Raw genomic sequence first — 27,917 nt, 5'->3', positions numbered from 1 at the left:
GTTGAATGCCCATACTTTCCCTTGGAAATATATAGTCAATTTTGATGGGTAGTTGATCCGTGGTTGCAGGCCCAGCTCTCTTGCCTTTCTAAATATCGTATTCCACGCCTTACGGTCTTTTAGTGTTGAGGCTGCCAGATCCTGTGTGATCCTGATTGTTGCTCCTTGATATTTGAATTGTTTCTTTCTGGCTTCTTGTAAGATTTTTTCTTTTGCTTGGAAACTCTTGAATTTTGCAATGATATTTCTTGGTGTTTTCCTTTCTTGATCGAATGCCGCAGGTGTTCTATGAATTCTTTCAATGTCTATATTGCCCTCTTGTTGTAGGACTTCAGGGCAATTTTGCTGAATTATTTCTGTTAGTATAGAGTCCAGGTTTTTATTAATTTCTGGTTTTTCTGGAAGACCAATTATTCTCAAATTGTCTCTTCTAGACCGGTTTTCTTGGTCTGTCACTCTCTCATTGAGATATTTCATGTTTCCTTCTATTTTTTCAGTCTTTTGGCTTTGTTTTATTTGTTCTTGTTGTCTTGAGAGATCATTAGTTTCTACATGCTCAATTCTAGCCTTTAGGGATTGATTTTCGGCTATAATTTTTTGGTTTTCGGCCATAATCTTCTGGTAAGCGGCCATAATCTTTTGGTTTTCGGCCATAATCTTCTTGTTTTCGGCCATAATCTTCTGGTATTCCTTTTCAATCTGGTCATTTCTTGTGTTCAATTTGCTTATCAGTTCATTTGGTTTCTGAGCCTCGCTTTCCAGTTGCAAGATTCTACCTTTTAAACTGTTATTTTCTTGCCAGATCTCTTCCATTTTCCTCAAAATCTCAGATTTGAACTCTTCCATAGCTTGAGAGGAGTTTTCCTTATTTGGGGAGGGTCTGGATGGTTGTTTGTTCTCCTCCTCTGTTTGCTCAGTTGTCTGGATTTTCTCTGTGTAAAAGCTGTCGAGTGTTAGAGACTTCTTTTTTTTGTTATTATTCTTTCTCTTCTGAATTTCCTGTAACTGATTAGCCATCATTAGCCCAGCAGCTTCTCAGGTTTATCCTCGCGCTCAGTCCTGAGGTCTGAGTTCTAGTTTTTTCCAAGGTCAAGCCCCCTGGTGGATTCCCTTGCTTGATCCTCTGCTGGAGGTTTCTTTACAAGTCTCAGGGCGCTGCTTCCACAGTCGTATACCCGTCTGCACTGGTTCCCCACTTAGGCTTTAGTTCCTGGCTGTGTCCGCCTCCACCCACGCCCACGCCTCTGCTCAGCCAGCACCCACGCCTCTGTTCAGCGGGCGCGCGCCCAGCGTCCTGCTCCCGTGCGCTCAGATTTCGCGTGCGTTCTTGACTTAATGGGGTCCTAAGTCTTGCTGCTCTCAGGAACAGGTCCCGGAGCTGCCGATGACTCGATGGGTGCCCCAAACTTGCTCTATTTCTTTTTAGCTGGGTTCGGAGCTATAGGTGAGTGTGGAGGGGGTGGGGGTGGGGCGGTTGCTCAGCCTGCGATTGAGTGAGTGAGAGCCCTTTTTAGCCTGGAAATGTCTCGATTCCACGTACCTTCCACGCTGTGCCCTGTTGTGGGGTTCCTCCGTTCGTCTGGACTTGTTTTTATGTCCCCTTGAGGAGTTTTGTGTGTTTCGGTCAGGAGAGGTTAAGAGCTGCTTCTTACTCTGCCGCCATCTTAACCCGGAAGCGCATTCATATCCTTTTTAGTTCATGTCTTCTAACCATGTATGTCTCCCCAGTGTCTCTTCTGGCCTCTTTTCTCAGTCTATACTTCTTAGCTGGTGATCTCCTCAGATCCCAATCGTCATCTCTAAACAGATGATTCTTAGATCTACATGTCGAGTCCTAGCCTCTGTCCTTTAGTGTCACGTATACAATTGCCTATTCAATATATCAAAATAAGTGTCTGGTAGTATCTTAAACTCCTCATGTCCAGAATGGAATTTATTATTTTCCCCTCACCCCTCCCTACTCTGCAACATTCCCTTTTTATTAACTTTTTTACAAGATTAGGGATTTTAGAACAGTTGTCAGTCTTGATTCCCAAGTATGGTCTAAACCAGATTAAGATGTAATTGAAGAATATTTAACAAGACAAATAAAAATGCAATAAAATAAAATGTTAATTTGTGGTTTCTAAGTCAGTACCAGCCTGTTTTTATTTGAGTTTGACAACCCAGTTATAAAGGATTGCCACCATTCTTTCAGTGACCCAGGTATGTAACCTAGGTGTTACCCTCAGTTCCTTTCTCTCACTTCCTGTATTCAGTCTGCTGCTAAATCCTTTCTGTTTTACTTGCTTTCATGACATCTTTTGTGTATGCCCCCTTCTGTCCTATGACACTGCTGCCACTTTGGTGCAAGCATCACTTCATGCATAGACTGTTGCTGTAGACCGCTGGCTGCTGTTTGGTCTCCCCACCTCAGATCTCTCCCCAGTCCAGCCAATCTTCCATTCAGCCATCAAAATGATCTTCCTGAAATGGTAGCCCGACCTTGTCCCTCTCCTTATTCTTTAAGCTCTCAAGGGCCCCTGTTAACTTCCAAGAATAAATATTAAACCCTGTTTGGCTTTTAAAGCCCTTAACAACCCCTCATTTTTTTATTTTTTTCCTTCCACCCCTATCCCTCATAAACTCTGCCACAGGTCAGTGCTCTTCCTTGAACAAGATACTCCATCTCTCTTTTCTCTGCCTTTTCACTAGCCATCCTCCATGCCTGGAAATTTCTCCTTCCTGATACTGCCTCCTACCTTCCCTATGAAATTATCTATCTTACCTGTAGAGAGTTGTTTGCATGTTGTCTTTCCCCATTCTTTCCACTGTTGAGGCCTTTCTTTGACTCCTGAGCACTTAGCTCTGTGCCTGGTGCATAAATGCTTGTTGACTTGAACATGTTCAGATCAGGGAAAGAGAACAATAAAAACTTGTTGATTGACTGAATGTTTAATGACTGTAGAGTAGAAAAAGGGTCAAAGAAAGTGGGATTTTGAATGGTTCTTGAAGGATAAACCAAGTTTAGATTGAAGGGGAGAGCAAGGTTACTTCAGGCAGGGGAAGCAGCATGAGTAAGAGCAAAGAATTAGTAAGGTTCAGGGAGGGAGAAAGTGACGAAGCATTTATTAAATGTCTGTTATGTGACAGACATTGTGCTAAGCACTTTATAAATATTATTATGCTCAGAGAATAGTGAGGAGAAAGGATTGGCCTAGGGAAATATGGGAAATAAAATTAATTGTATAGCGCAAGATCAGATATGAGGGAATTCTAAAGGCATTTAGATCCAGTGCTATTGCTGCCTCACCTTCCAAAATGGGCCATAGGATCATAGACTTAGAGCTAGAACGCCACTTCAGAGGTCAGTAAACCCTACCAAACACCTCGTTTTACAGATGAAGAAACTGATGTTGATAAAGATTAAATGGCTTGCCTAGGATCTCACTGCTAATATCTGAGATATTCTCAACCTGAAACCAAATGCACCTTCTGTTTGCCTAGTTAGAGCTAAATGACTTGACTCTTCACTCTCTGCAAATATACACCCTCTTCTGCAGGCTGGCCATTTTTTATCTCTCTCTTCCCCACCCCCACCTACACTACCATTGCCTCTGGAAAGAATATGTCTCTGGCCTGCCCCATTGTTTCACTAACCACTTAGCCTTCCCTGGCTACCCTTTCTTATTTGTGTTGTCTCTTCCTATTAGAAGACAAGCTTTTTTAGACTGGAACTGTCTGTCTCCTGTATTTGTGTCCCTAAATGCTTGGTACCTTTTAAGCATTTTTATGTTTTTTCATCTTTTCATTTAGTGCCTTTAGGAAAAGGAATGTTACTGCTTAGTGACTAATGGAATTTGGGGGTCAAGGATGAGGAAAGATAAATTCTAAGGTTTTTAGGTTGGAGGACTAGAAGAAGGGTTGCAATGATGGCAAAAATAGAAACAGGTTAGTAATGGAAATTAACTTTTTCTTAGTAGAGTTAGGAGTGAGAAGGATTTTATATTTGAGCATATTTCATTTGAAGTGACAGTGGAAGATTCAAGAGGCAGTATCCTTTAGGAAGTTAGAAACAAGGACTGTGCCTCAAGTAAGACAATTGCAGCTAGAGAATTTTGGAGTTAGACACCTATGGCTATTATATGAATTAATGGGAATGTATATGTAATTCTTATATGTAATGAGTTTATAGGGACATAGCCCTGAAAGATACCCACAGTTAAGAGTAAGAGGAGGAAGAGAAGCACGCAAGAGACCAAAACTAACCAGAAAAGTAGTGTCACAGAACTCAAAAGAGACCACATATTGTGGAGATAATAGATGGATAGGAAGTAAAATTAGAGTTCAAGATCACATATTCAAAATGTTTGGCTGCAAAAGGAAGACAGGAACTTAAGCAGTCAATTCATTTTTGTGTTTGTTTTTCTAAAATAGAAGGAAGTTCATGGTAAAGGAATGAGGATGGGGACAAAGCACTTGTGGATTTGTTATTCCAAAAGTGGGATCAAATTTATTGTATATGTGGAAGGATTAGTTTTAGAGAAAAGAGACAGTGAGCCTGGAGGAATGGATAAGATGAAGGTGAAAAGTAAAGATGAAGACAAATGTGTGCACCCGTTTAAGTCATCCATCCATCTAGCTGCCACATTTACCATTCCAGCTTTCTACCTCTAGTTTTGAGAACTAAGATCACAAGTATAAGCAGCAGCAGATTGTTCCACTGATCTACTCTCTATCTCTGTGGCCTCCCAGACCCCACCTTTCCCTCACCACCACCCTTTTATCTGTTTTATCTCTCTTATTGGAATAGAAGCTTCCTAAGTCTGAATAAGGACTGTCTTTGTTTTGTTTTTATATCCCCAGTGTTTGGCACACAATAAGCTATTTTTTTCTCCCAATTCAAAAAACATTTATTAAGTGCCTATTTCTGTACAATTTAATCATTTTATTTTTTCTTTTTTACTTTTAATTTTTTTCTCAATTTCATGTAAATAAAAATTTGCAACTTGGTTTTTAAGAAACGTTGAGTTCCATATTCTCTTCCCTCTCTTTCGTCACTCTTCCCTCCCTGACAAGGCAAGCAATTCGATATAGATTTTACATGTGTAGTCATACAAATCATTTCCCTGTTAGCCGTTTTTCAAAAGAAAATGCACATACAAAAAGAATAATTAAAGAAAGTAAAATAGTAAGCTATTTTTAAAAAATAAATTTTTGTTGATACTTTTGTTTTTATAGTACATATATTTCCCACTCCTTTCTTCCAGAGAGCCATTCTTATAATAAATAATTTTTAAAAGAGGATAATTAAATTAATGTAATAGATCCATAAAATTAATCAACATATCAAAAAAAGTTTGTTATAGGAAGTATTTTATACCTGTTGACTTCTGCCTTTGCAAAGGTTGGAGGTGTTGAGGTATCTTCTGATATTTCTTTTTTTGAAGCTGAGCTTGGTCATTACTTTGCAGAATTCATTTTCAATTTTTTTGTTATTGCTGTTCATAAGAGGCTTGTAAATGCCTTGTTGTTGTTGTTGTTGTTGTTGTTGTTGTTGTTGTTGTTGTTGTTCATTTGAAATAAGGATAATGTGAGGGAACTCACGCTAACCTGTCTTTTTTGGCCAAGATGAGGTAGGTTTCTTGGGTCCAAAAAGTCATCATAAAGGAAATGTATAACTACAGAAGTAAGGGGGCCAGTCATGTAGCCAGAGCTAGGTCTGTGCAGATTGAGTACTTAGAATTGGCTGGGTATAATTCTAATTCTGTCTGACCTTTGGATAATTTTGGTTTGATTCTGAATATTCAGGAGTCAACAAAAAAGAGATTTATTTATTTACAGTTTACTTTTACACTGAAGGAATTTTTAATCTGGGGGTAGTATTTAGATTGGGTAGATAAGACCCCCTTCTGCAGAGGAGATGGGATGACTTTATGGACCTCTAGATACTCCTTGGTCTGAAGGACTCCTTATTTTAGTGGGTATCCCTTTTATATCTTTAGGTAATCCAGAGGTGATGTTATTGCAGCCAGAGACCACAAGAAGACTTGAGTCTTTGCTCCCTGGCCCTGGTCCAGTATGATCCTACATGCTTTGGTGCCCATTATGTAATATCTAACTTTGAGGTATAGCTTTTAGGTGAAAAGATATCTCTTCTTCAATTAAATTTTTATGATGATGATAATTTTTTTTTAAATTTTTAAACCCTTAACTTCTGTGTATTGACTTATAGGTGGAAGAGTGGTAAGGGTAGGCAATGGGGGTCAAGTGACTTGCCCAGGGTCACACAGCTGGGAAGTATCTGAGGCCGGATTTGAACCTAGGACCTCCCGTCTCTAGGCCTGGCTCTCAATCCACTGAGCTACTCATCTGCCCCCGATGATGATAATTTTTAAAAGGAAACCTATACTATAGAATACATTTCATAGAGACTCAGAATTTTTCCCCCTTGTTATGATTAAAATTCTCTGGTGACTGTATCTTAACTTTTAATTATTTCTTAAATAATTAAAAGCAGTCCGGAGAAAGAAAAGGCTGGCCATTCCCTTAGTAAGTCTTTTCCAGGAGCCAGATAGGGAGCTGAGAGCCTGGGTTCCTGGAAATGGGTCTACATGCACCTGGAAATGGTCTACATGCACCTTCTTGTTCTGAATTCTCAGCCCCAAAGCCCCAACTTTCTCTTGGGAATTAAATTTATGTTCTTAGTGACATCTGTTTCCAGAGTCCCTCCAGTTTGGGCAAGTGGCAGGTCTTCTGGATGCCAAGAAGTCATGAGGAACAAGAGCTATGGGTCTTCTGGGTGCCAGGAATCTGGAGACTGTTAGAATGGGAGCACAGTCTTTCCTTTGCCATACCATCTTAAGTAGTTTGTTTATAGATAAACTTTGTTTTGCATCCTTAATTCAGTCAAAGGGTGGATTAGGTTTTAATTTCAAAGAGCATCAAAACTTTTTTAAATCCAAAATTAATCTTGGGGTACCAAAGAAGGGGGTACACTCTAGTGTAGTGTTAAATTTTCACACCCTCAGGCATGCCTATTTGCTTTAAAGATTTTAGCCAATAAAAGGCATCTTTGATATAGTAGAATTAGGTAGAGAGATAACCTTAGAATCATAGAATTAGACCTGGAAGGGCCCCAAAGACACTTAGTCCAAACCCCTTATAAAATAGACTCAGAGCAGTTAAATGATTTGCTGTTAGTCACACAGTAGTAACAGAGGCAACATATGAACCTAGGACCTCTGACTCCAAAGGCAATGAGTGTTCTTTCCATACTGTTCAAATCTTGTTTCTTCCATGCTGGTAACGTGACTATGGGCTATTCACTTCAGTGTTCAGTGCCTTAGAGCAGCTGTCCATCTCCATTGATAGAAGGTCTTTTTATATTGGTATTTTCTATCAGTGAGATCTTAGGTCTGGACCAAAAAAAAGCAGCCAAAATAATGGATCCATCCAAGATAGAGATTGAAAGGAGATTTGACTTTATATACATTAAAATTTCTGTACTGTACTAACCAATGAATCTCATTCTTCCTCAGGAACATACGTTAATAGGATCAGCTAATTCCCAAGATATCCAGCTCTGTGGAATGGGAATTCTTCCTGAACACTGTATTATAGACATCACATCAGAGGGCCAAGTTATTCTAACGCCTCAGAAAAACACCAGGTATCACATACTATAATAATGGCCGTTATTAGTATTATGCTTCTTACTTATAGGGAGACGGGGCGATTTAAAGTGCTTTTGCTTCTTTCTTTCTTTTTTTATTTACTGACTTTTTTGAAAGTCAAGCTTTTGCAGGATGGTACTGCTTTCCTAAATGAAAAAGTTATTGCTTATCTTTCACTGCCCAATTGTGGTGATTGAAAACACTCACTTCTTTAAATGGGCCCTGTTTTGTTCCATATTTAAGTTTAATCTTTTTATCATTGGAAAACCTATAAATTGTTTTGTGTCCTTTCTGAAGTTGATGGGACATTAATGTTGTATAAATTTTTTTTTGTTCTAATTTTAGTGTTTTAGAGTGCTTTTTAGTTATGTTTAGTCCTATGTAAGTACTCCTTATACAGTATTTCGCCAGCTCTTTTATTGAAGTTTGTTAACAGATTTATTCAACAAGATTTTCAATGAGTTGAACTGAAATTTATCAAGGATTTGAGATTGATTTACTTTATTATTCTTTTTTTGTTGGTCTGTTTATTTTAATTTTTATTGAACCAGTGCATTTGGAATAAAAAGACTAGGATTAAAATGCTATTTCTGCCACCAAATATCTGCATACCTAAAGCAGGTTAGTTAACCTTTATGAGTCTCAGTTTCCTAATCTTTAAAATGAGAAGATTAGATAAGATGATCTCAAGGTCCCTTCTAACTTTAAATCTATGATCTATCATTAATATCTTTTGTTTTAAATCAGTTTCAAGTCCTAGCCCACAGAGAATAGAAAAGAAAAAAAAAACAGTTCAGGAAAGCTTAACATTTATTGTTCCACATACATAGTACACTGCCTTCGCAAAGAAGAAAGGAAAGAGATGCATCCTCTTACCTACTTTTTCTCTACCAGGCTTGCTCATTCTAATTACACATTAGTCAGTTTCTTTCCCTTGTTTTCTCTCTTTTTTTTTCATTTCTTTCCATTTACATTGTTATAGTCATTTGTATAATTTTCCCCGTTTTTATCACCTCATAAATATTCCACTTGTTTTTTTTAATAATATGTCAGTCTTTCTAGACCAGAGGAACCCTGCCAGTAGCATTCTCGAGTTGAAATGACTTCTTAACAACTGTAAATTCTGAGTAATGTTGAGGCTTAAATTAGCTTGCTAAACCTGTGATTCATGTTCATCTCATTAAAATATTTGTAATGTCTTCAGATTAGTGACATCTTCTCAGGAAGAGACTATACTTCATTTGATCCTAAAATGTCATGTAGCAGTGTTATCTTGAACAAAATAATTATTAAATTGCTTAAATTAATATTTTACATAGTTATTTGGTATATTGTAAACTGGAAAATTACTATGTTCATCAGAGTCTGTGTGTGCTGACATGGATCTAGTGTCTTAAGCAGTTTTTAAAATTCTCCTTTTGATTCAGCTGCTACCTTTCCCCTCTCACTAAAATTTTATATTTTGAAAAATGCATTAAGTATATTTTTGCTTGAATGCAGTAGAAATTTCAGTTATGTGTGTTAATGATTTCTGAAATTCACAGGGTCTGACTATCTGGGTATTACATTGACTCTAAAAGGGTTTTTTAAAGACCTCTAACATTTTTTTTAGATGTCCCAGAATTTTACCATTAGATGGCACTGCTTTATTTGAAGGCTAAGACCAGCGCCTTTATAAAGCATGATGATTTAAGAATCTAAATTAAGCCACTTAAAAATATGACACCATTAATTAGTGAAACATTCACGAATAACTGCTACTTACATAAGTTCTTTGTACAAAGTAGGCATTGAGTATATGCTACTTCATTTGAAGTAGGAGAAAAGGCCTGAAGCAAGATTTAAAGGAATGTGACATGAATTATCTTCTGCCAATATGGTCTTGGGGCTCCTCAGGATGACAAAAGTTACCTGAGCCTTAGGGAGTTACCCATGACCACCAAAGTTAATATTTTTTATCCATAAGAAACACAAGATGGAGCCATGCATAGGGAAGTGACTTCACAGACGGGACAGTCTTAGTTCATTCAGTGTCTGCCTGTGACACATACTGACTCTGACCCAGCAGAGCCCCAGGCCACTGAGACTACAAGTTTTGTTTGCCAGTGGCAGGATGGAGCCTCATCACCAAGAGCTCCCTGAACCAGTGAAGATATATGCCTTTTACCACATATTTACTGACTGACTCAGATTCCTAGTTACAGCTCCCTGCTGCTGTCCTTTCAGTGTGCACACACCCCCACACCCCCACTTGTCAACAGGGTTGTAAGCACAGGACACTGCTGCTACCACTCAAGACATATATGTTTGTTTGTCATAGGGCATGGTAGTTTCTTGCCCATCCAGTGGGTGAAAAATTCCCCTGTCTTATTCTCCTTATCCCCATGATTCAGAGTGATTTGTCTGCTCAGATAAATCCTTTCCTCTGAGTATTGATCCCAAACTTGCTCCTCCTGAGTTCAAATCCTCCTTTGTCTTATTTTATTATGTTTTCTGGAACCCCTGCTGTAAGAATAAATTCTGCCTTGTCCTAAATAGATCATTTCAAAATTTCCATCTTGTGGCATTTATGATAACCTAGCTCTCTCCAAGTGATACTTGGCCACCTTCTTCACTGCAAGTTATTTCTCTCATGTCCTCTGACTCGTTCTAGAGTCCAAGAGGAGTGAGTCTTCTTGCTAACCTCTGCACCTTCCTAATCCTCCCAAGGCCATGTTCACTTGCTTTCCTCCTCTGAGGTTCACTTTATCCAATTAACCTATTTAGAATGTTATTGCAATAGTTTTCTGTGGAGTGGCTTCCAGTTCACTTTCCTTTTTGTCTTGCTTTTTTAAAACTATTTATTTAATTAATTAATGCAGAATGTTTTCCCATTGTTACATGATCCATGTTCTTTCCCTCCCCTTCTCCTTCCCCTCTCCCAGAGCCAAAGAGTAATTCCACTAGGTTATACATGTATCATTGTTCAAAACCTGTTTCCATATTATTAATATTTGCAATAAGAGTGATCAGTTAAGGTCTACATCCCCATTGAACTATGTGATCAAGGAAATGTTTTTCTTCTGTGTTTCTACTCCCACAGTTCTTTCTCTGGATGTGGAGAGCTTTCTTTCTCTTAAGTCCCTTGGAATTGTCCTGGATCGTTGCATTCCTTCTTGTCTTAGAGAGTACAGGGTTTGTTCCATAGTCTTTTCTACTTCTTCCCTTGAAGACACTTTGTGGGGATTTAGTAGATTTAGATATCACTTAAAAAATGGCCTCTTAGGCTCTCAGCCCTCTTACTTCCTTCCTGTTACTCACATCTTCACTTTAACCTAGCTAGTCATAGAAATTGTCCCACCTTAGATCTTATAACCACCCCAAATTGCCACCTCCATTATCTTTAACTCTGAAATTTCCCTTCTTCTTATGATTTTTCTAAGCTTCCATTTCCTCTACTTCCTCAGTTCTTTTAATTCTGTTCTTTGTTCTTGTCATAGTCTTCAAACTCTTTCTGTTTTCCTTGACCATTAATCCTGCTTTAGTCTTACTTGGAGGCTTATCTTCACAGTCTTGACCTTATGGTTGGATATGATGTTCTTTATTCTTGATTCTTTGCCCCTTTGTCCTTTTGTCTTTCACACCTGGCTAATCCTTAACCTTAGATCACTCCCTGCCATTCCCTTTCTCCACTTCTTTGCTGCTGAATTTGTCAGGAGGGAAGAGTCATGTAATGATGTCCGACCATGACCTCTGCTCAAGAAGCTTTGGTTGCTCTCTTATTTCCTATAGGATAAAAACACAAGCCTGTTTGGCTTTTAAGACCTTAACATTCTGACCCCAACCTATCTTTCTAGTTTTGTTTCATGTTACTACTCATTCTCTTTTGTCTCTTGTCTACCACAAACTGGTTACAACAGTGTGTTTCGATCCTGCTTTCTCTTCTTTCTAATTCTTAGAATCTCTGGATTAATCAGAGGATCATCTCAAGTGTCACTTTCTACAAGAAGCCTTTGTTTATCTTCCCAATTGTTACCACCATACCCTTCTGCTGAAATTACTTTGTATTTGCCTTCTATATATTTTGAATTCACTTGACTGTATACACCTACAATCTCCTAGAATTCTGTAAGCACTTTCAGGGAAGAAACTGTTTTATTTTTGCACTTTTATCTCCCTTCCCTAGGCTGTACTTTGCATACATAAGGCACTTAATAAATGTTTGTTCAATTGTTTTGAACCCTGACTACAATTTTGTGTTATCTAATAACTAAATCCTTTTCATATCAGTCATTTTATTTCTACTGGATAGACTATTATCACTGTCCTCATAACTTTATGTCCTTTTACAACTTTATTTCCTTAAAGCTCTAATACCCATACCAGCAGATTATCTAGTCTCCTAGTTTATTGAGAAATTTGAAATCATCTGTCATAAACTCCCTTCTTTCTCCTAATCCTACCTTAACACCCTGCTACATCTTTATTCTCCTTTGCATTAGTCTCTGAGGAAGAGATTTGCCTTGGCCAGGCCTGCCTTCCACTTGTGCCTTTGATCTCTTCCTTTCCTGAAGTTTTTCCCATTTACTATTCCTTCCTTCTCTCTCTTTTCATTCTCCTAACCCATATGTAGATTCAATGTGGGAAGTCTGTTAGCCAAAGATCATCTCTTAGATTCATTAGAGGATACATATTGGAAAGAGGCCATTTGGATGTACTTAATGGGAAAATGCCTTTTTCTGTAAGGTGGAGGCCACTGGTGAAGGCTTACATTTTGTTTTTCACTGTGGCAGAATGGTGATATAAGGGGAAATAATTCATGCCAACTCATCAGGTTGCAAAACAGTAAAAAGAGGCAATAGAGTTGCTCATAAACAGTCAGATAAACTACGTGAAAGAAGACATCTGGATGTTCTTGAAAAGAGAATGTCTTCAGATAAGGAAAGGGACTTATGTCAGGGATTCCTTTATTGGACTTGGGGCAGAGCCAAATCATCTGTCAAAATGTAGCCACTGCTAAGAAGGTAGGAAGCCTTGCAGTTTCTGTTTAAAAAGCTTCCCACAATTGCTTCTCCTCTGCTGGCCTGGCAGGGGAATCTAAAGTAACTAAATTCCATTTAAGAGGTATCTGAGCTGCGTGGTTCATGCCCTCAGGGGATCTGGACAGTTAAAGGGACCTTCAGGGATACCTAGAGGAGATGGTTTTGTGTCTTGGTTGATTCCAGTGATTCCCAAAGTGGGCACCATTGCCCCCTGGTGGGTGCTGCAGCGATCCAGGGGAGCTGTGATGGCCACAGGTGCATTTATCTTTCCTATTAATTGCTATTGAAATTTTTAAAAATTAATTTCTAGGGGGCTAAGTAATATTTTTTTCTGGAAAGGGGGCAGTTGGCCAAAAAAAGTTTGGGAACCACTGATTTAGACTGACCGTTTTCTATGGCCAGATTGGCCAAAGGAAAGAAGGTAGAAAGAGAATAAAAAACATTTCTGTGTACTTTCAGGGACTCCTACATCAAAAAAAAAATCAAATATATGAGTCTTTTGTATTAATATCTTTAATTAATATTCATATCTTTCTTCCCTTTTATTACCAATTTCTGGAAAGAATTGTCTATATTTGCTTCTACTTCTCACTGTCTAAACACTCTTAAGTTGTTTTCATATTCTCAACCCTACCATTCTGCTTAAACTTCTATTTTATATCACTTATTATTATCTGATTGCTAAAACCAGTGACCTTTTCTCTGACCTCATCTTACTTGAGCTCTCTTTAGCTTTTGATATTGTTGACCATTCTATTCTCTTATATGTTCTCTCCTTCCTTGACTCCTGTGGCACAGCCTCAGCTGGTTCTCCTCCTTCCTGTATGACAATTTCTTTTCAGTGTCTTTTGCTAGTGCATTACCTACCCTTAAATGCTGTTGTTTCTCAACATTATCTTTTGGGCTATTTTTTCATTTTAATATTCTCTGCTTTGGTTATCTCATCCACTTCACTATAGGTTTCATTACCAACTCAATTCAGATGATTTACAGACCTATATTTTTAGTACTGATCTCTCATCTATACTCCCATTTTCCAACATCAACTGCCCTGTTAGACATCTTTCCTATTGGCATGGGTGGTAACTTTGACATCCAAAAATAGAACTTACCATCTTTTTCTTAAATTCAACTCCCATCCCTTGTCTTCCCTATCTCTGTTGAGGGTACTGCTCATTGACTCAGCCTTTTCTTCTCCTGTTACTCTCCCTTTTGGGGGTTGCTAAATATTTTTGTTTTCCCTCCTGCTGTTCACATCTATTTCCTTCTGTCCATCTACATGGCTACAACATCTTGCCTGTACTATTGTAATAGCTTCCTAATTTGTCTCCCTATTTCTAGTCTCTTCTTTCTTCTTTTTAAACCATCATCTATACACACCGTTGCCCAAATTGCTTCTTAAAACCCAGGTCTTTACCATGTCATTTCTTTGTTCAGTAGGCTTCTAGGTCTTCCCTGTGGAATAAAATATAAACTCCTCACCTTAGCTTTAAGACTCTTTACAGTCTGGCTCTATTATTTTTCCAGGCTTGTTCCACATTATTCCTCTTTATGTATTTTTTAAGTCCAATCCATTCTTGAATTGGAAGTGGAAGGGATGAGGGAGAGAGAATGGAAGCCTTTAGATGTCTTGTGAAGTAATTAACTATTTGCTATTTGCCCACTTCTGATTTTTAAAGAATGAATTTGGTCTATGACCTTTGGATCCCCTTTTCCCATTTGATCCATTCTACTTTTCATGGAACTATTTTTTTTCATCCAATTTTGCCTCTTTTTTCAGTAGGTTGATTTTTTAAAAAAAGAAACTCTTTTAGACTTCATTGGATTTTTGTGCCTCTTTCCAGTTGACCAATTTTGCTTTTTAAGCTGTTATTTTCTCTTTGCATTACTTTCATTTCTTTTCCCCATTTTTCATCAACTTGTATTATTTTATTTTTTAATTCTTTTTTGAATTCTACTAGTGCTTGAGACCAATTTCAATTTTTCTTTGAAGTTTTGCATATGGTTGCTTGAATTTCACCATCTTCTATTGACTCTGTCTTTAACTCTTTTTCTCCATAGAAATTTTCTAGGTTTAGGTGTTTCTTTTGCTATTTGCTCATCTTCCCAGCCTTTTTTTTTTTCCCTTGTAGATTGGGAATTCTCAAAGCTAGTGATTCTGTCTCCTCTACTGCTGGCTTGCAGGGCTCAGTACTGTAAAATACATTGCTCTGGGGCTAGGTCTTCACTGCTGGGCAGACTTGAAAGGGTCAAGTGCTATGTATTTCCCTGCCTCTCTGTGGGTTAGTTCCAGTGCCTACTTCAAGTAATGGGTCTTGGGTGCTCTGTTAGTGTAGCTCAGGTCCTGGGATCCCAAACTTTAAACCTGGGATCCGAGTCTGTGCCCAGGCTCAGAACCTGGTGCAGTAGGTGTATGGATGGTCAGCAAGCACTCCTCTGTGTGTAGTTTTGCTTCTGGTTCCCCCTTATCCCAAGAAAATCAACTCTCTGCTTGTGTTCAGTGTGAGATCCCCCTTACCACATCTTGCTATTAGTTTTTAACTCCTGTCATGTTGAGGTGCTTTTTAAAGATTGGTTTGGAAAGATTGTCAGAGGTTTCAGCTGTCTCTGCTACTAGATGTCATCTTGGCTCTGCCCTCCCCACTCTCCACAGTGGTCTCAATGGAGGCCTTTAGAGACCCTGCTAGTAATGTCTACTTGCCTGCCTAGGTTGCATAAAAGATAGTGGTCTATCCAGTTCATACTAGACACAGGTAAGGAGAAAGACACCAGCAGAGACAGATTGTGGCTGCAAGTATGCACACTTTTTGGCACTTAGTAGGAGCTTAATAAATGTTTGATTAAATGATCAGCAGTACTGTATGCTCCTTAGTTCTAATATTTTCTTCTTATTCCTCTATAATTTATCTTGGATATTCCCACTTTGGAAACTATTACTCTAATTAATTGGTCTGATATAATGTATTATCATTGTGCACAGTGTCTTAGCCCATAGTAGGTACTTAATAAATGTTTATTGATTGATTGTTTTATTGCCATATTTAATTTTTAAATATTCAGTAAAATGTTTTTGCACATGTGGGATTTTAAATCTACTAATGGTGAACTTGATATTATAAATATCCAAATTGTTATAAAGATTGGTAGATTTTATGGGTTTTACAAGTAGCAGTAGGGAGCATTTGTGTGTTAATTTAAAAATTGTTACAGGCTATATATTTATCAATGTTTTATTATTAAAATATAAAAAGCAATTATCATTATTTACTTGTAAATTTAATTCCTTCTCTACACAGGACATTTGTAAATGGTTCTTCTGTTGCAAATCCTATACAGTTACACCATGGAGACCGAATCCTGTGGGGAAACAACCACTTTTTCAGGTATGGGAGTTTTGATTTTACATGAGTCCTCTGATAATATCCCATAACTATTGAGCATCTTAATCTGAATCTAAAAAAAATATAGAGATTTAGAATAGAACTCAGCTTAATACAGCAACACTAAACTTTTATTAAAAACTTAATGTATATAGAAAATTATGCCAAATTCATGGGACAATATAGAATTTAAACTCAAATTTAAAAATCACAGGTCATATGGATAGACAAACATTTTTCTTTGAATTTATAGTCATTTATTTTTTTCACATCCATTTTTTATATTTAATGTAATTTTAAAGTTTTGAGTCCAAATGATTTCCCCTTCTAGCCCTAAAGCCCACCCACTAAGAAGGCAAACAATATGGTACCAATGATACTTGTGAAATCATGCACAACATATTTCTAGGGGGCATCTGGGTAGCTCAGTAGATTGAGGGCCAAGCCTAGAGAGGGGAAGTCCTAGATTCAAATCTGGCCTCAGCCTTCCTAGCTGTGTGACCCTGGGCAAGTCACTTAACCCCCACTGCCCAGCCCTTATTACTCTTCTGCCTTGGAACCAATATGATTCTAAAGTGGAAGGTAAGGGTTTAAAAAACAACAAAAACAAAAAATCATATTTCTAGGTAAATATTAAATGGGAAGAAACACTGGTAGTACAGTTGGGAAAATTAGTGAATTTATTCATGCAATCTCCCTTTATTTTTCTCAAAATGATTTGTTTGGGTGATTAAGAAGAAGGTAGAGGAAAATAATAAATATATTTTTTGACTACATGCCTGCCATGATATTTAGGAGGCAGAACATATTTAAAGTGAAATTCTAACCATACTTTACTAAAGAACCATGAAATAATTTGAGGTTGTATGATAATCAGTGTAATAGAAAGCTCAGTAACTTGTACAGAAAATTTCTCTGGTTACATTTTCATCATTGATATAAGATGTGAGAGAGTTATTTAATTTATACTTTAGTTATTTTTACTTGCAAAATTCTCTGATTCCACAAATTTAGAACTGAACTTTTTCAAAAGAGTCTTCTTTCCTTCATCTGTTTGGTATTCTTAACCATATTGCCATCTTTCAGACATCAAATTATGTTTTTGAAACCACTTAGGGAAGCCTCTGCTTATAAATTGGATTTGGAGAGGAAATTATATAAAGAAATTTTTTCTCTATTTTTAAAAATAAACTGGTGGCACTTGTTAATACTGGCTTTAGCTTTTTTGTTTGTGGTTGATTCTCTTCCTCATGACTATATTATACACACTTAGAACTTTAACTGTGACCCCTAACGTAATGACTTTCCATATCCCTCATGGGAGAACCTTTCCTGTGATGCTGTTTTAATTCATCTGGCTTCTTTCAAGACTCATCTGTAATGCTTTAGGAGGTCTTTTCTGATTTCCCCTCATTTCTAGTGCCATCTTTCTGAAATGACTTTTTTATCTACTCTATGTATTTTGTATATACATAGTTACCATGTTAACTCTCCAGAAGAATGTGAGATTCTTGAGAGGAGGGTCCACTTTGTTTCTTGACTGATTAACTGAGCTAGGATACTTTAAGATTTTGTCTTGTTAAGATTTTAATGCATTATACAAGCTATAGCAATCTCTTTTGGATCTTGACTCTTTTATTTAGTGTATTGGGATCTAATTCCAAACAACTTCTTTTTCAACTCCAGGCTTAACATTTCCTACTTTTTGCAAGACTACCTGCCTTGCTTCAATCTCAACATGTTTAAAAACCAAACCCATCATTTTCGGTTCATCCAAGTTCTACTCCTAACTAACATTTCTTTTAATGATACCACCCTTCTAGTTAATAAGGTTTCCCAGAATCATCTTTGTCTCCTCTTTTCTTTGTATTCCACACATTCGGTGATCAAGACCTCTTGAGTCTTTCATTGAAACATCCCTCCTATTTCTCCCCTAGTTCAGGATCTTATCTCACCTCATGCCTAAAGGATTGCAGTTCTTAAGTCTCTTTGGGTAGAGATATTACCCCTTCAATCCATCCCCTTAAATAAATGTTTCTAAATTAACAATTTGATAATATAATTACATGTTCATCAGAGAAATTTCCCTCGACTTTCCTTGACTTTCCATTTTCTGATAGTAGTGTGAGCTAAAATTTATATTGTGCTTTATGTTAGGAAATGCTTTTTACATATAATATTTTACTTTATCCTCATATCAACCCTGTAGCATAAATGCTATTATTACCTCCATGTCCAGATGAGAAAACAGGTTTGCAGATATGAGCATAGATTTACTGTTAAAAAGCACCTAAAAGGTCATCTAGTCCAACCCTCTTATTTTACAGTTGAAGAACTGAGACTAGAGAGGTTAAGTGACTTGCCCAAAATCACAAAGGTAGCAAGTATAGAGAAAAGATTTGAATTTTCCTCCCGTATTCCAAATCCAACATTCTTTTTCACAACCACAGTAATGACTTATATAGGGTCACACTGCTAGAAAGTGTGTAAGCTATACTTCTAACCCATTTCTTTTTTATGATAAGGCCATGATTCTATCCACTCTAATCAAACCCTAATCTCTGAGGTTGACTTCTTTTTTAAAACCTTATTGTTCATCTTAGAATCTATATTATGTATTGATTCCAAGGCAGAAGAACAGTAAAGGCTAGGTAATGGGGGTTAAGTGAATTGCCTAGAGCAGTGATTCCCAAAGTGGGCGCTATCGCCCCCTGGTGGGTGCTGCAGTGATTCAGGGAGGCAGTGATGGCCACACTTTTTTTGTATTACATTCTATTCTGAATTCAGTAAATAGTTTCATAATTTCTAGGGGCGCTAAGTAATATTTTTTTCTGAAAAGGGGACGGTAGGCCAAAAAAGTTTGGGAACCACTGGCCTAGAGTCACATAGCTAGGAAGTGTCTTGAGCCCTGATTTGAACCCAGGACCTCTCATCTCTAGGCCTGGCTCTCAATCCACTAGGCCACCTACTTGCCCCTTCTTGACCCATTCTAATTTTCTAGTCTTACCTTTACTCATTCCCCAATAGTAATCTTATATATGTTAGTTTCTTTTAATTACTTGCCATTCCCCCGAATATACTCTGCTTTTCTACTTCTTTGGCTAAATATGTCCCCTTTGCCTGTGCCCTCCTCTTACTCTGTCTACCTATGAAACTTCTAGCCATTTTTCAAGGCCTAGCTTAATTCTATTCATTTCATGAAGCCTTCCCTGAATATCTCAGCTAGGAATGCATTCATCATGGTTTTAAACTTGTAATAATTATAGGACATACTTCACATAGGTGACTATTTGTGTTACATGTATCTTATTTTATTAGATCATCAGATCCTTAGAGCAGGAACTGTTTTGTACACATTTATATTTTTCATTGCAAAAGTACTTTGTAAATTTTAAATGCCAAATACATGTAAATTGTCACCTGGCACTCAGTAGGCACTTCATTCAATATATGTTGAATGAATGGCTGAGATTTTAGTGAGAAAATTGCATTTTTCACTTTTTCTAGACTCAACTTGCCAAAAAAGAAAAAGAAAATAGATAAAGAAGAAGATGAGGACCAAGAAAATTCTGTGAAGAATAGTAGCAGTGTGGAGCAGCTGGATGTAGATGGAGACACTTCCAGTGAGGTGTCCAGTGAAATTAACTTCAATTATGAGTATGCACAAATGGAAGTGACCATGAAGGCTCTGGGGAACAATGGTAAATAAACAGCACTCCTTGTATGTTCTTTGGAATCCTTAGAATTTGCAGTTATGGAGGCCTTCCAAAAAAGTCTTCAAAATGTAAATACTTGTGTTGCTTTTCTGTATATTTTAAAATTCATCCTCTGATTTAACTTGCACCCAAAGTCATATTTCCTCAAAACTTCTATCTCATTCTTCCACTTCCACATTTGAATTAGTGATTACAGAATAGAATACAAAGCCAGGAAGGGCCTTAGAAATCTTACCTACTGTGCTCATTTATAGGCTTGGCAACAGGCTCCTAGAATAAGAGTTATTCCCAAGGTCAGTGAAGACATAAACCTCATAGGTTTGTTGTGAGGAGCCAACAAAAGGGTCTTTAGAAAGCACCCACAACCTTAGGATACACTACAAATACAAGAAGTAATACAGACCTAGAGAAGGGCAAATATGTTCCTGATTTTCAGAAAATTTTAGAATTTATTATTAAAGAGTGAGTGAACATCTAGAAAAAGGAGCCTTTTCCTAAAGAGCTAGTGTGGTGTCAGCAAAAACAGATCACTCCAGACCAAGCATACATTCTTTTTTGACAGAATTTCTAAACTTGATAGTGTTTGATGAAGTGTCTTGTTATCTTCTGAAAAGGACAACAGTGTGCATTAGAGAACAGTATAGATAGATAGATTTGAATAAGTCATCTCTCTCAGATTTACAGATGCCACAAAACTTGGAGGAATGGATAATACATTGAATAATAGAGTTATTAATCAAAATAATTGTGACAGGCCCAGATGTTGGCTTCCTTTTAATAAGATGAAATTTTATAGTAATATTTGTGTTTAAGAAATTAACTTCATAAGTACAAGATGTAGAAAGAGAGTTGGTTACACTGTAGTTCGAAAAAGATGGTGATTGGGGGCAGCTAGGTGAGTCAGTGGTTTGGAGCTAGGCTTAGAGGTGGGAGGCCCTGGGCTCAAATTTTACGTCAGACACTTCCTAGCTGGGTGACCCTGTGCAAGTCACTTAACCCTCATTCCCTAGATCTTGCCATTCTTTTGTCTTAGAACCAATACATAGCTTAGATTCTAAGGCAGATGATAAGTGTTTTAAAAGAAAAAGAGGGCAGCTGGGTAGCTCAGTGGAGTGAGAGTCAGGCCTAGAGACAGGAGGTCCTAGGTTCAAACCCGGCCTCAGCCACTTCCCAGCTGTGTGACCCTGGGCAAGTCACTTGACCCCCATTGCCCACCCTTACCAATCTTCCACCTATGAGACAATACACCGAAGTACAAGGGTTTAAAAAATAAATAAATGAAAAGAAAAAGAAAAGAAAGGAAAAGAAAAAGAAAAAGTTGTTTTTTTAATGTGGACTAAACTCAATATAAATCAGCCACAAGACGTAGCAACCAAAAAAAAGCTAATGTAATTTTGGGTTGCATTGAGAGAGGAATAACTTCTTGGAGTAAAGAGATGAGATTCCTGCTTTACTCTGCCCTAGTCAGAACACATCTGCAGAATCATACTCAGTTCTGGGTACTACAGTTTAGGAAGGACTGAAGAGTGACCAGAAGAAGGTAAACAGGGTAGAGAACAGTACCTTGTGTCCTTGTAATAAGAATATCAATCAAAGGAACTAAAGAGACTTAGTTTGGAGAAGGGAAGACTTGGGGGAGACTCTGTAGCTGGTTTTTGGTTTTTCATCTGAAGGTATTGGAAGTTGATCTTGTAGGAGAGTTATTAGACTTGTTCTGTTTGACTTTGCTGGGAAGAGTAAGGGGCAGTGGCTGGACTGTGTTGAAGAAGGCACATTTAGGCTTGATAATTAGGGGGAAAAAAACTTCTTCAAATGAGAACTATCCCAGAGTGAAATGGGCTCCCTTTTCTGCAGTGAGCTTACCTTTCCCAGAGGTCTTCTAGTAGGTATTAGATACTCATTAAATGAGTTGTAGTGGGGAATCTTTCACATAAGACTTAAACTTAAATGGCCACAAAGGTGCCTTCCAGCACTGGGATGCTGTGCAATGCCAGACATTACTGGTTATTTATCTGTTTATTTATTATTTAATTAATAATTATTACTATTTATAATTATTAATTATATATATTTTGCTGAGTTGGGATTTATATCCAGATCTTCTGATTTCAAATGTGTTGAAATTGTTTAGTGATTATTATCTTTTTTTTTTTTAAACCCTTGTACTTCGGTGTATTGTCTCATAGGTGGAAGAGTGGTAAGGGTGGGCAATGGGGGTCAAGTGACTTGCCCAGGGTCACACAGCTGGGAAGTGGCTGAGGCCGGGTTTGAACCCAGGACCTCCTGTCTCTAGACCTGACTCTCACTCCACTGAGCTACCCAGCTGCCCCCGATTATTGTTATCTTGACTGTTGTCATACAACATTTTTTCTCCATCTCTCAGAAAATAGTTGGTTTTCATTTCTTTACCATGATGAGACTGACAGACATCTAAGACTGTTTTGTTTTTTTTTTTGCTAAGTAGTAAGGACAGTTTTATGGAGACAAAGAGAATAGCACTTGTCTTCAATACCTATGTGAAACCCATATGTAGTAGTAATAAATTGTAGGTAAAATATTTGTACCACTTCAGCAAAACCTTTATAACATTTTACCCAAATGTTAATCTTTTAAATTCTTTTCTAAATTCCCTCCTCATCATGACTTATTGTTAGGAATGCTGGTTATTGAGCTTTGTAATATTTTTATCATTAAGAATTATTTTTTAAAATTGAAAATAGCAAAGAATTTTGTAATAAAATATAATTAGATGGGCTAGAATTCTGACATTATGTCCGCAGATTCATTTGCTTCAATTTTATGGCTATATTAGACATTGGTGGTAGTCATTTTAAAAATTTTAAATTATCTTAATGTTTTTATTTTGCCAATGTTCATATCTTAACTAGACCATTTTTATATTTTTTTCATGAAATGTAAAACCAAATTGAGCCCATGTTCATCATCTGCAGAAGTTTTATACTTTTTATAATCTAATCTAAACTAAAGAGTCATATGATATGAAACCAAGTCCTTACTCTCCATTCTGATTTTTTTTTAAGAGTTGGGAAATATTTTAGTCAGAGGTTCTGTTAACCAGTGTAACAGGATTATAGAAGAACTTTTAAAGTATATGTTTTAGGTCACTCACTTTTTAAGCCAAATATTTATTCTATTTCAAGTATTTACCTGTGGTTTCTTGATCTTGATTAGATCCAATGCAGTCCATCTTGTACAGCTTGGAGCAACAGCATGAAGAGGAGAAGCGGTCAGCATTGGAGCGTCAGAGACTCATGTATGAACATGAGCTAGAGCAGCTAAGAAGGCGGCTTTCTCCGGAGAAACAGTCCTACCGTAGCAGCATGGACAAGTTCCCCTTCCATTCTCCCAGTGCTCAGCAACGCTTAAGGCAGTGGGCAGAAGAAAGGTAGGTAAAAGATACAGAATTAATTTATATGTCTCAAGAAGTGCTTGTAGTAAGTATATAAGTGAAATAGACTAGTGATACCAAGTGACCAAGGAAATTTATACAGAAGATTGGTGTTTATTAAGTCTATAGAAAATAAGAACTGGGTAAAGAATTCAGTATTTTAAAAAATATACTTGAGGAAACAGGTTAGCGAGGTTTTGAGAAATTAATTTAGACCTACATCTTTCACCTATCACATCTATCACAACCATCTATCACAGTAAATTTTAACTAAATGATAGACTTAATCTGAAAAATATTCAGGATAGAAAAATAATGTATGTTTTTCTGTCATGGAAGAGAAATTTAGTTTTTAAAAATTATGCAAATATAGGGATAAGACAGTATAGTAAAAAAAACATAATGTGAAAATACATTGGAAATATAAAAATTGATCCAACATATACAAGGAAATAAGGAACTGTTAAGTATATATAGAAAGGCAATACCCATTCCCCAGTTGATAAAAAATTGTAACTTATGAACAGTTTACAAAGAAGGAAGCAGAATTTTTTTTATATTTCCTTGAAAAGATATTTAATCTCCCTAATAATTGCAGAGATGTAAATTTAGATAACTTTGAATTACATTAATCAGATGGCAAAAATAATTAAAAGCCAGAAACTCAGTGCTGGTAATTGTAGAGCAACAGGCAAGATTATTTGATGTTGACTAAATTGTAGACTATTAGAATCTTTTAGGAAGGTAAACCGAAGGGTAAAAGTTACAAAAATAATCATTCCCTTTGGCCCAGTAAATATTACATTGTTGGAATTTTGTTGATGTTGTTCTTGACCTGTGATTTCATTAGTGTGGGTAAACCTCTTGGTGTGCAGTGGTGGGAAACTTTGCCCACCAATGTAGGTGGCAACTCATTTGTCAATTAGAGTTTTTACAGTGCCTGGAGCACTGAAAAGAAAATTAATTTGCCCATGACTCTATAACTATTGTGTGGACTTCTCACTGCTACACCACATTGCATCTCATTGTTAGGAACATGCCCTGAGATTGTTATAAAGAGAAAAATAACTCTCTCTTCAAGTATATTTAGAACAGTATTATTCATTAAAAAAAAAAGGGATATTTAAGTTAGTGTGCTTCAGAGTGAGAGCTAGAGCCCTTGCTAGGGGAAAGGAGCAGGGGTAATGCTTGACAATTATATGGTGATAGTAGAGAGTAATATAGTGGTACATATACAGCTCTTCCTATCTGTAGTAGTCAAACTTAGGGGTTGTCTCTAATACAACTATACCTGCCCCTCAATAGCACTATGCACAGCCAAATGCACTCTGTGTAAATTCTCAACTTTTCCCATTGAGAGCACCTTGTGGGGTAATTGTAATCTAATCCCAGCTCAGGCACCCAAGGACCAGTAATGAAAACCCCTATGCCTACCATTAATATCCTTGATATGTTCTAAGATGTAAACTTTAGACATGGTCCTTTTATTCTCTCAGAAATTGTATAAAAATGGGGTGTTATAACTAAGCATCATTTGGCATTCTCAATGTCTCATTTTTTAAAAAATTCAATATTATTTTATTTTCAGTTCCATATTCTTTCCTCCTCTTTTCCCTGTCCCACTGAGAAGTGAGGAAAAACAAAATCCATTACAACTATATATAATTATCCAAAACACATTTCCACATTTGCCAGGCCCACAAAAAGGAAAGAAAGAAAAAAAATACTCGAGTTAATCAGTTTCTCTTTTTGGAAAGGATAAATATTACTCTTTTCATACTAATTTGTTGCATGTAGATTATGTCGGCTATTCAAGTTGTATAGCTTCTTCTCTATTTTCCCATTTAGTGATCATTCAGGTTTGACAGTAATAATTTACCTTTGTATGATATGTATAGAAGCTTCGCCCTAATTACTCTCTTCTATTCAAGTTTTAAAATCTGAAGCTTAGGTCATTTGCTATTAAAAGGAAACAAGCAAAAATAAATAGCATCACAACTAACAAGAAAAAGTCTGATTTTGGTTGGTTAGGACATATATACTTGCTTTTAATGAGGCTGAGATTGTAGGTTTGATCCCCATTCAGTTCAAGAAAGATACCTTGTTCTATAGCCATTCACTGTCCTTCTGACCCAAGGCCAGCTGTTAACAAATGTTTGCCATTGATCATGAAAGGCTTCAAGTGAAAGTATAGCATCATAAGTGTATTCTTCACATAAATTTTCAAATGTAGTTACAATTTTGAATCTAATATATAATATTCTGTTTTTCTATCTTGAATGTTCTCTCTGTTGAAAAAGAGAAGCAACACTGAACAACAGTCTGATGAAACTGAGAGAGCAGATTGTTAAAGCCAATCTGTTAGTCAGAGAAGCAAGTTTCATTGCAGAGGAACTGGACAAGAGAACGGAATATAAAGTCACCTTACAGATTCCAGCCTCCAGCCTTGATGCTAACAGGAAGGTGAGGCCTTCAATAATAGGATCAAGTATGCCATTGGGCAAAACTGTTTTACATTGTGTTCCTTCATAGGTGTGATTCCAGTCTAATTGTGATTGTCAGGGCTTATTTACCCAGATTTCTAGTGCCCCTCCATCTCTTTGTAATGCTGTCATCTCTCTCTAATCCATGATTAGATTCCAAGAAGCTTTCCATAAAATCACCTCAGTCTATTTACTTTGTATCTCTTTGGCATTTGCACATTGAGCCAATATTATATCATTCTTTTGTTTGCCATTTACTAAAAGGATATTTGATGCCATCGAGATCTATGGTCATCCATGGTGGAAATATATTTGGGGGCTAGAGATTTGGAAATAATTGATGCAGTACTTGAAAGATCATGAAGAATAAGATTGCAAACCTCAGTCATAGTCACCTTCCCTCTTTCCTGTTTCATAGGAGTAGGAAAACGGGGACCTAATGTTCTTAGCCCTCCAAAACTTGAGTTCATTTTGGTACTCTCACCTTTCCCTTAAAAATGAACTTGTGCTAGTGCCTGATATGTGCTTTACCTTTTATAGTGTGTCTGTTACTATTCTTGACCCAACTCCTCTGTTCCATTGAATTTTACTCTGGCTGCCTTGCCTACACACCTGTTTCAGCTCTGGCAGTGGTCTTCATCCTCTTGCCATTCTGTATCTGCATCCCCACCTTCTTCCTTCTCAATTCGCTGGGTTTGGCTCCAACACCTTGATATTCAAGTCTTCCCTCCAGCTTTTATCTATAAGGGGATTTGGCTTCTTCCCCTTCCCTTCTTTCAATTGGTTCATCCGAGGCAAAAGACAGGCAGCCATCAGCTCCTACCATCTTTTGTTCTTGAGAACCATTTCTGTTTCTCAATCCTGACCAAAAAACTGTCCAGGCCAGTGATAGGACTTGGTGTTTAACTATCATCTGACTAAATGGGGCAGCTGGAAAAGGAGAATTGCTTAGAACAAGTTATTTGATTCAGTAGAAATTACTTACAGCACAAAGTAGGCTCTGATTGTTGCCTCTGAGAAGCCCCAAATCATTGTTGTCATTCATACCAAGAAGACAGTTTCTTCAAAGATGCCTGATCTGGTAGCTAGCCATCAAATAGAGTAATTACTGTACACTAGGTAGCAATGTAAGAATGTGTTCATTTCATAATACTCAGGTATGTCAGACTAGTCAAGACAACTCAAATCAATCCAGTGATTGAGGTGAAAATATTATTATCTCTTTCTTGCCCTGTATAGTGCTAGTCACTGCTGCATAGTCTACATACACTATCACTTTCTATGGGAAATTTTTGCAATCTGCCCTTGTATATTTCAAGATACTTCCCAATAACTTTTCCTATCCCTCCTTAATGGATGTTAATGATGTAGTTATAGATCCATAAAAATTGCAATGTATTGAAAATGTTAAATGCTTTATGACATTTGTAAGATGGGGTGTAGCTGTTTATTTTTTTTTTTGCAAACTCAGAAGTATAACATAAATGTGAGTTGCTAAACAGGTTGTAATACTTTGTTTGACAAGTGTGTATTTGGTTTTAGTTTTATTGTACTTTATTTTTTGCAAATCTCTTTAACACCTCTCATAGTAACTACTCATGTTTTTGCAGCGAGGCTCACTTCTTAGTGAACCTGCAATCCAGGTGAGGAGAAAAGGCAAAGGCAAACAGATATGGTCCTTGGAGAAACTGGATAATAGATTGTTGGACATGAGGGACCTTTATCAGGAGTGGAAGGAATGTGATGAAGATAGCCCGGTAAGTAATAATCAGTCATTATATAGTAACTAAATTGGTATTGCATATAAGCACCATACAGTAATTGGGAAACCAATTTTGCAGTAAAAATCTTTAAGCCTGTTCTAATTCCTAGGATCAGAATTTTTTTGTAGAGTTTGCAGTGTTTAGCTAACCACAATTTTTTTTAAAAAATCATTTTTCTGGTATCCTTTGATTCTTCTGGTTCAGAGAATGTTTAACAAATTTTCAAAAGTAGTATCTCTTCACCCTATTTGATTGTTCAGTTAAGCCTCTTAGATTAAGGATGTTACAGAGTGTTTACTTTGGTTTCTTTGCATTTTACATCGGTGTCTCTATTCTGAGATAATTTTCTAAGGTGTTGACTCATTTTGCTCCATTTTGTTATACTTCAAAAGAGAAAGTATTGAGATACATTCAAGGTTTTACTTGCAGTTCAGTCTACCATCTCAAAACAAATACTAAGTGATAAGTTTTCAAATTGTTATAGCTTCCA

General features: G+C 37.0%; 1 protein-coding gene across 1 annotated transcript in view; it reads left to right on the top strand.

Annotated features, from left to right (window-relative positions):
* Positions 1–27,917, top strand: part of KIF13B (kinesin family member 13B) — a 280,794-nt gene that overhangs the window by 161,439 nt on the left and 91,438 nt on the right. The window contains 6 exon segments of the mRNA XM_044663470.1: positions 7,521–7,651; positions 15,973–16,059; positions 19,564–19,757; positions 22,965–23,178; positions 25,482–25,644; positions 27,275–27,421. Coding sequence (XP_044519405.1) covers positions 7,521–7,651; positions 15,973–16,059; positions 19,564–19,757; positions 22,965–23,178; positions 25,482–25,644; positions 27,275–27,421 — 936 coding nt within the window.

Source organism: Gracilinanus agilis, chromosome 2 (genome assembly GCF_016433145.1).
Source record: "Gracilinanus agilis isolate LMUSP501 chromosome 2, AgileGrace, whole genome shotgun sequence".
NCBI lineage: Eukaryota > Metazoa > Chordata > Mammalia > Didelphimorphia > Didelphidae > Gracilinanus > Gracilinanus agilis.
Note: the sequence above shows the minus strand (reverse complement) of the source record. Positions and strands in the feature narration are given on the sequence as shown.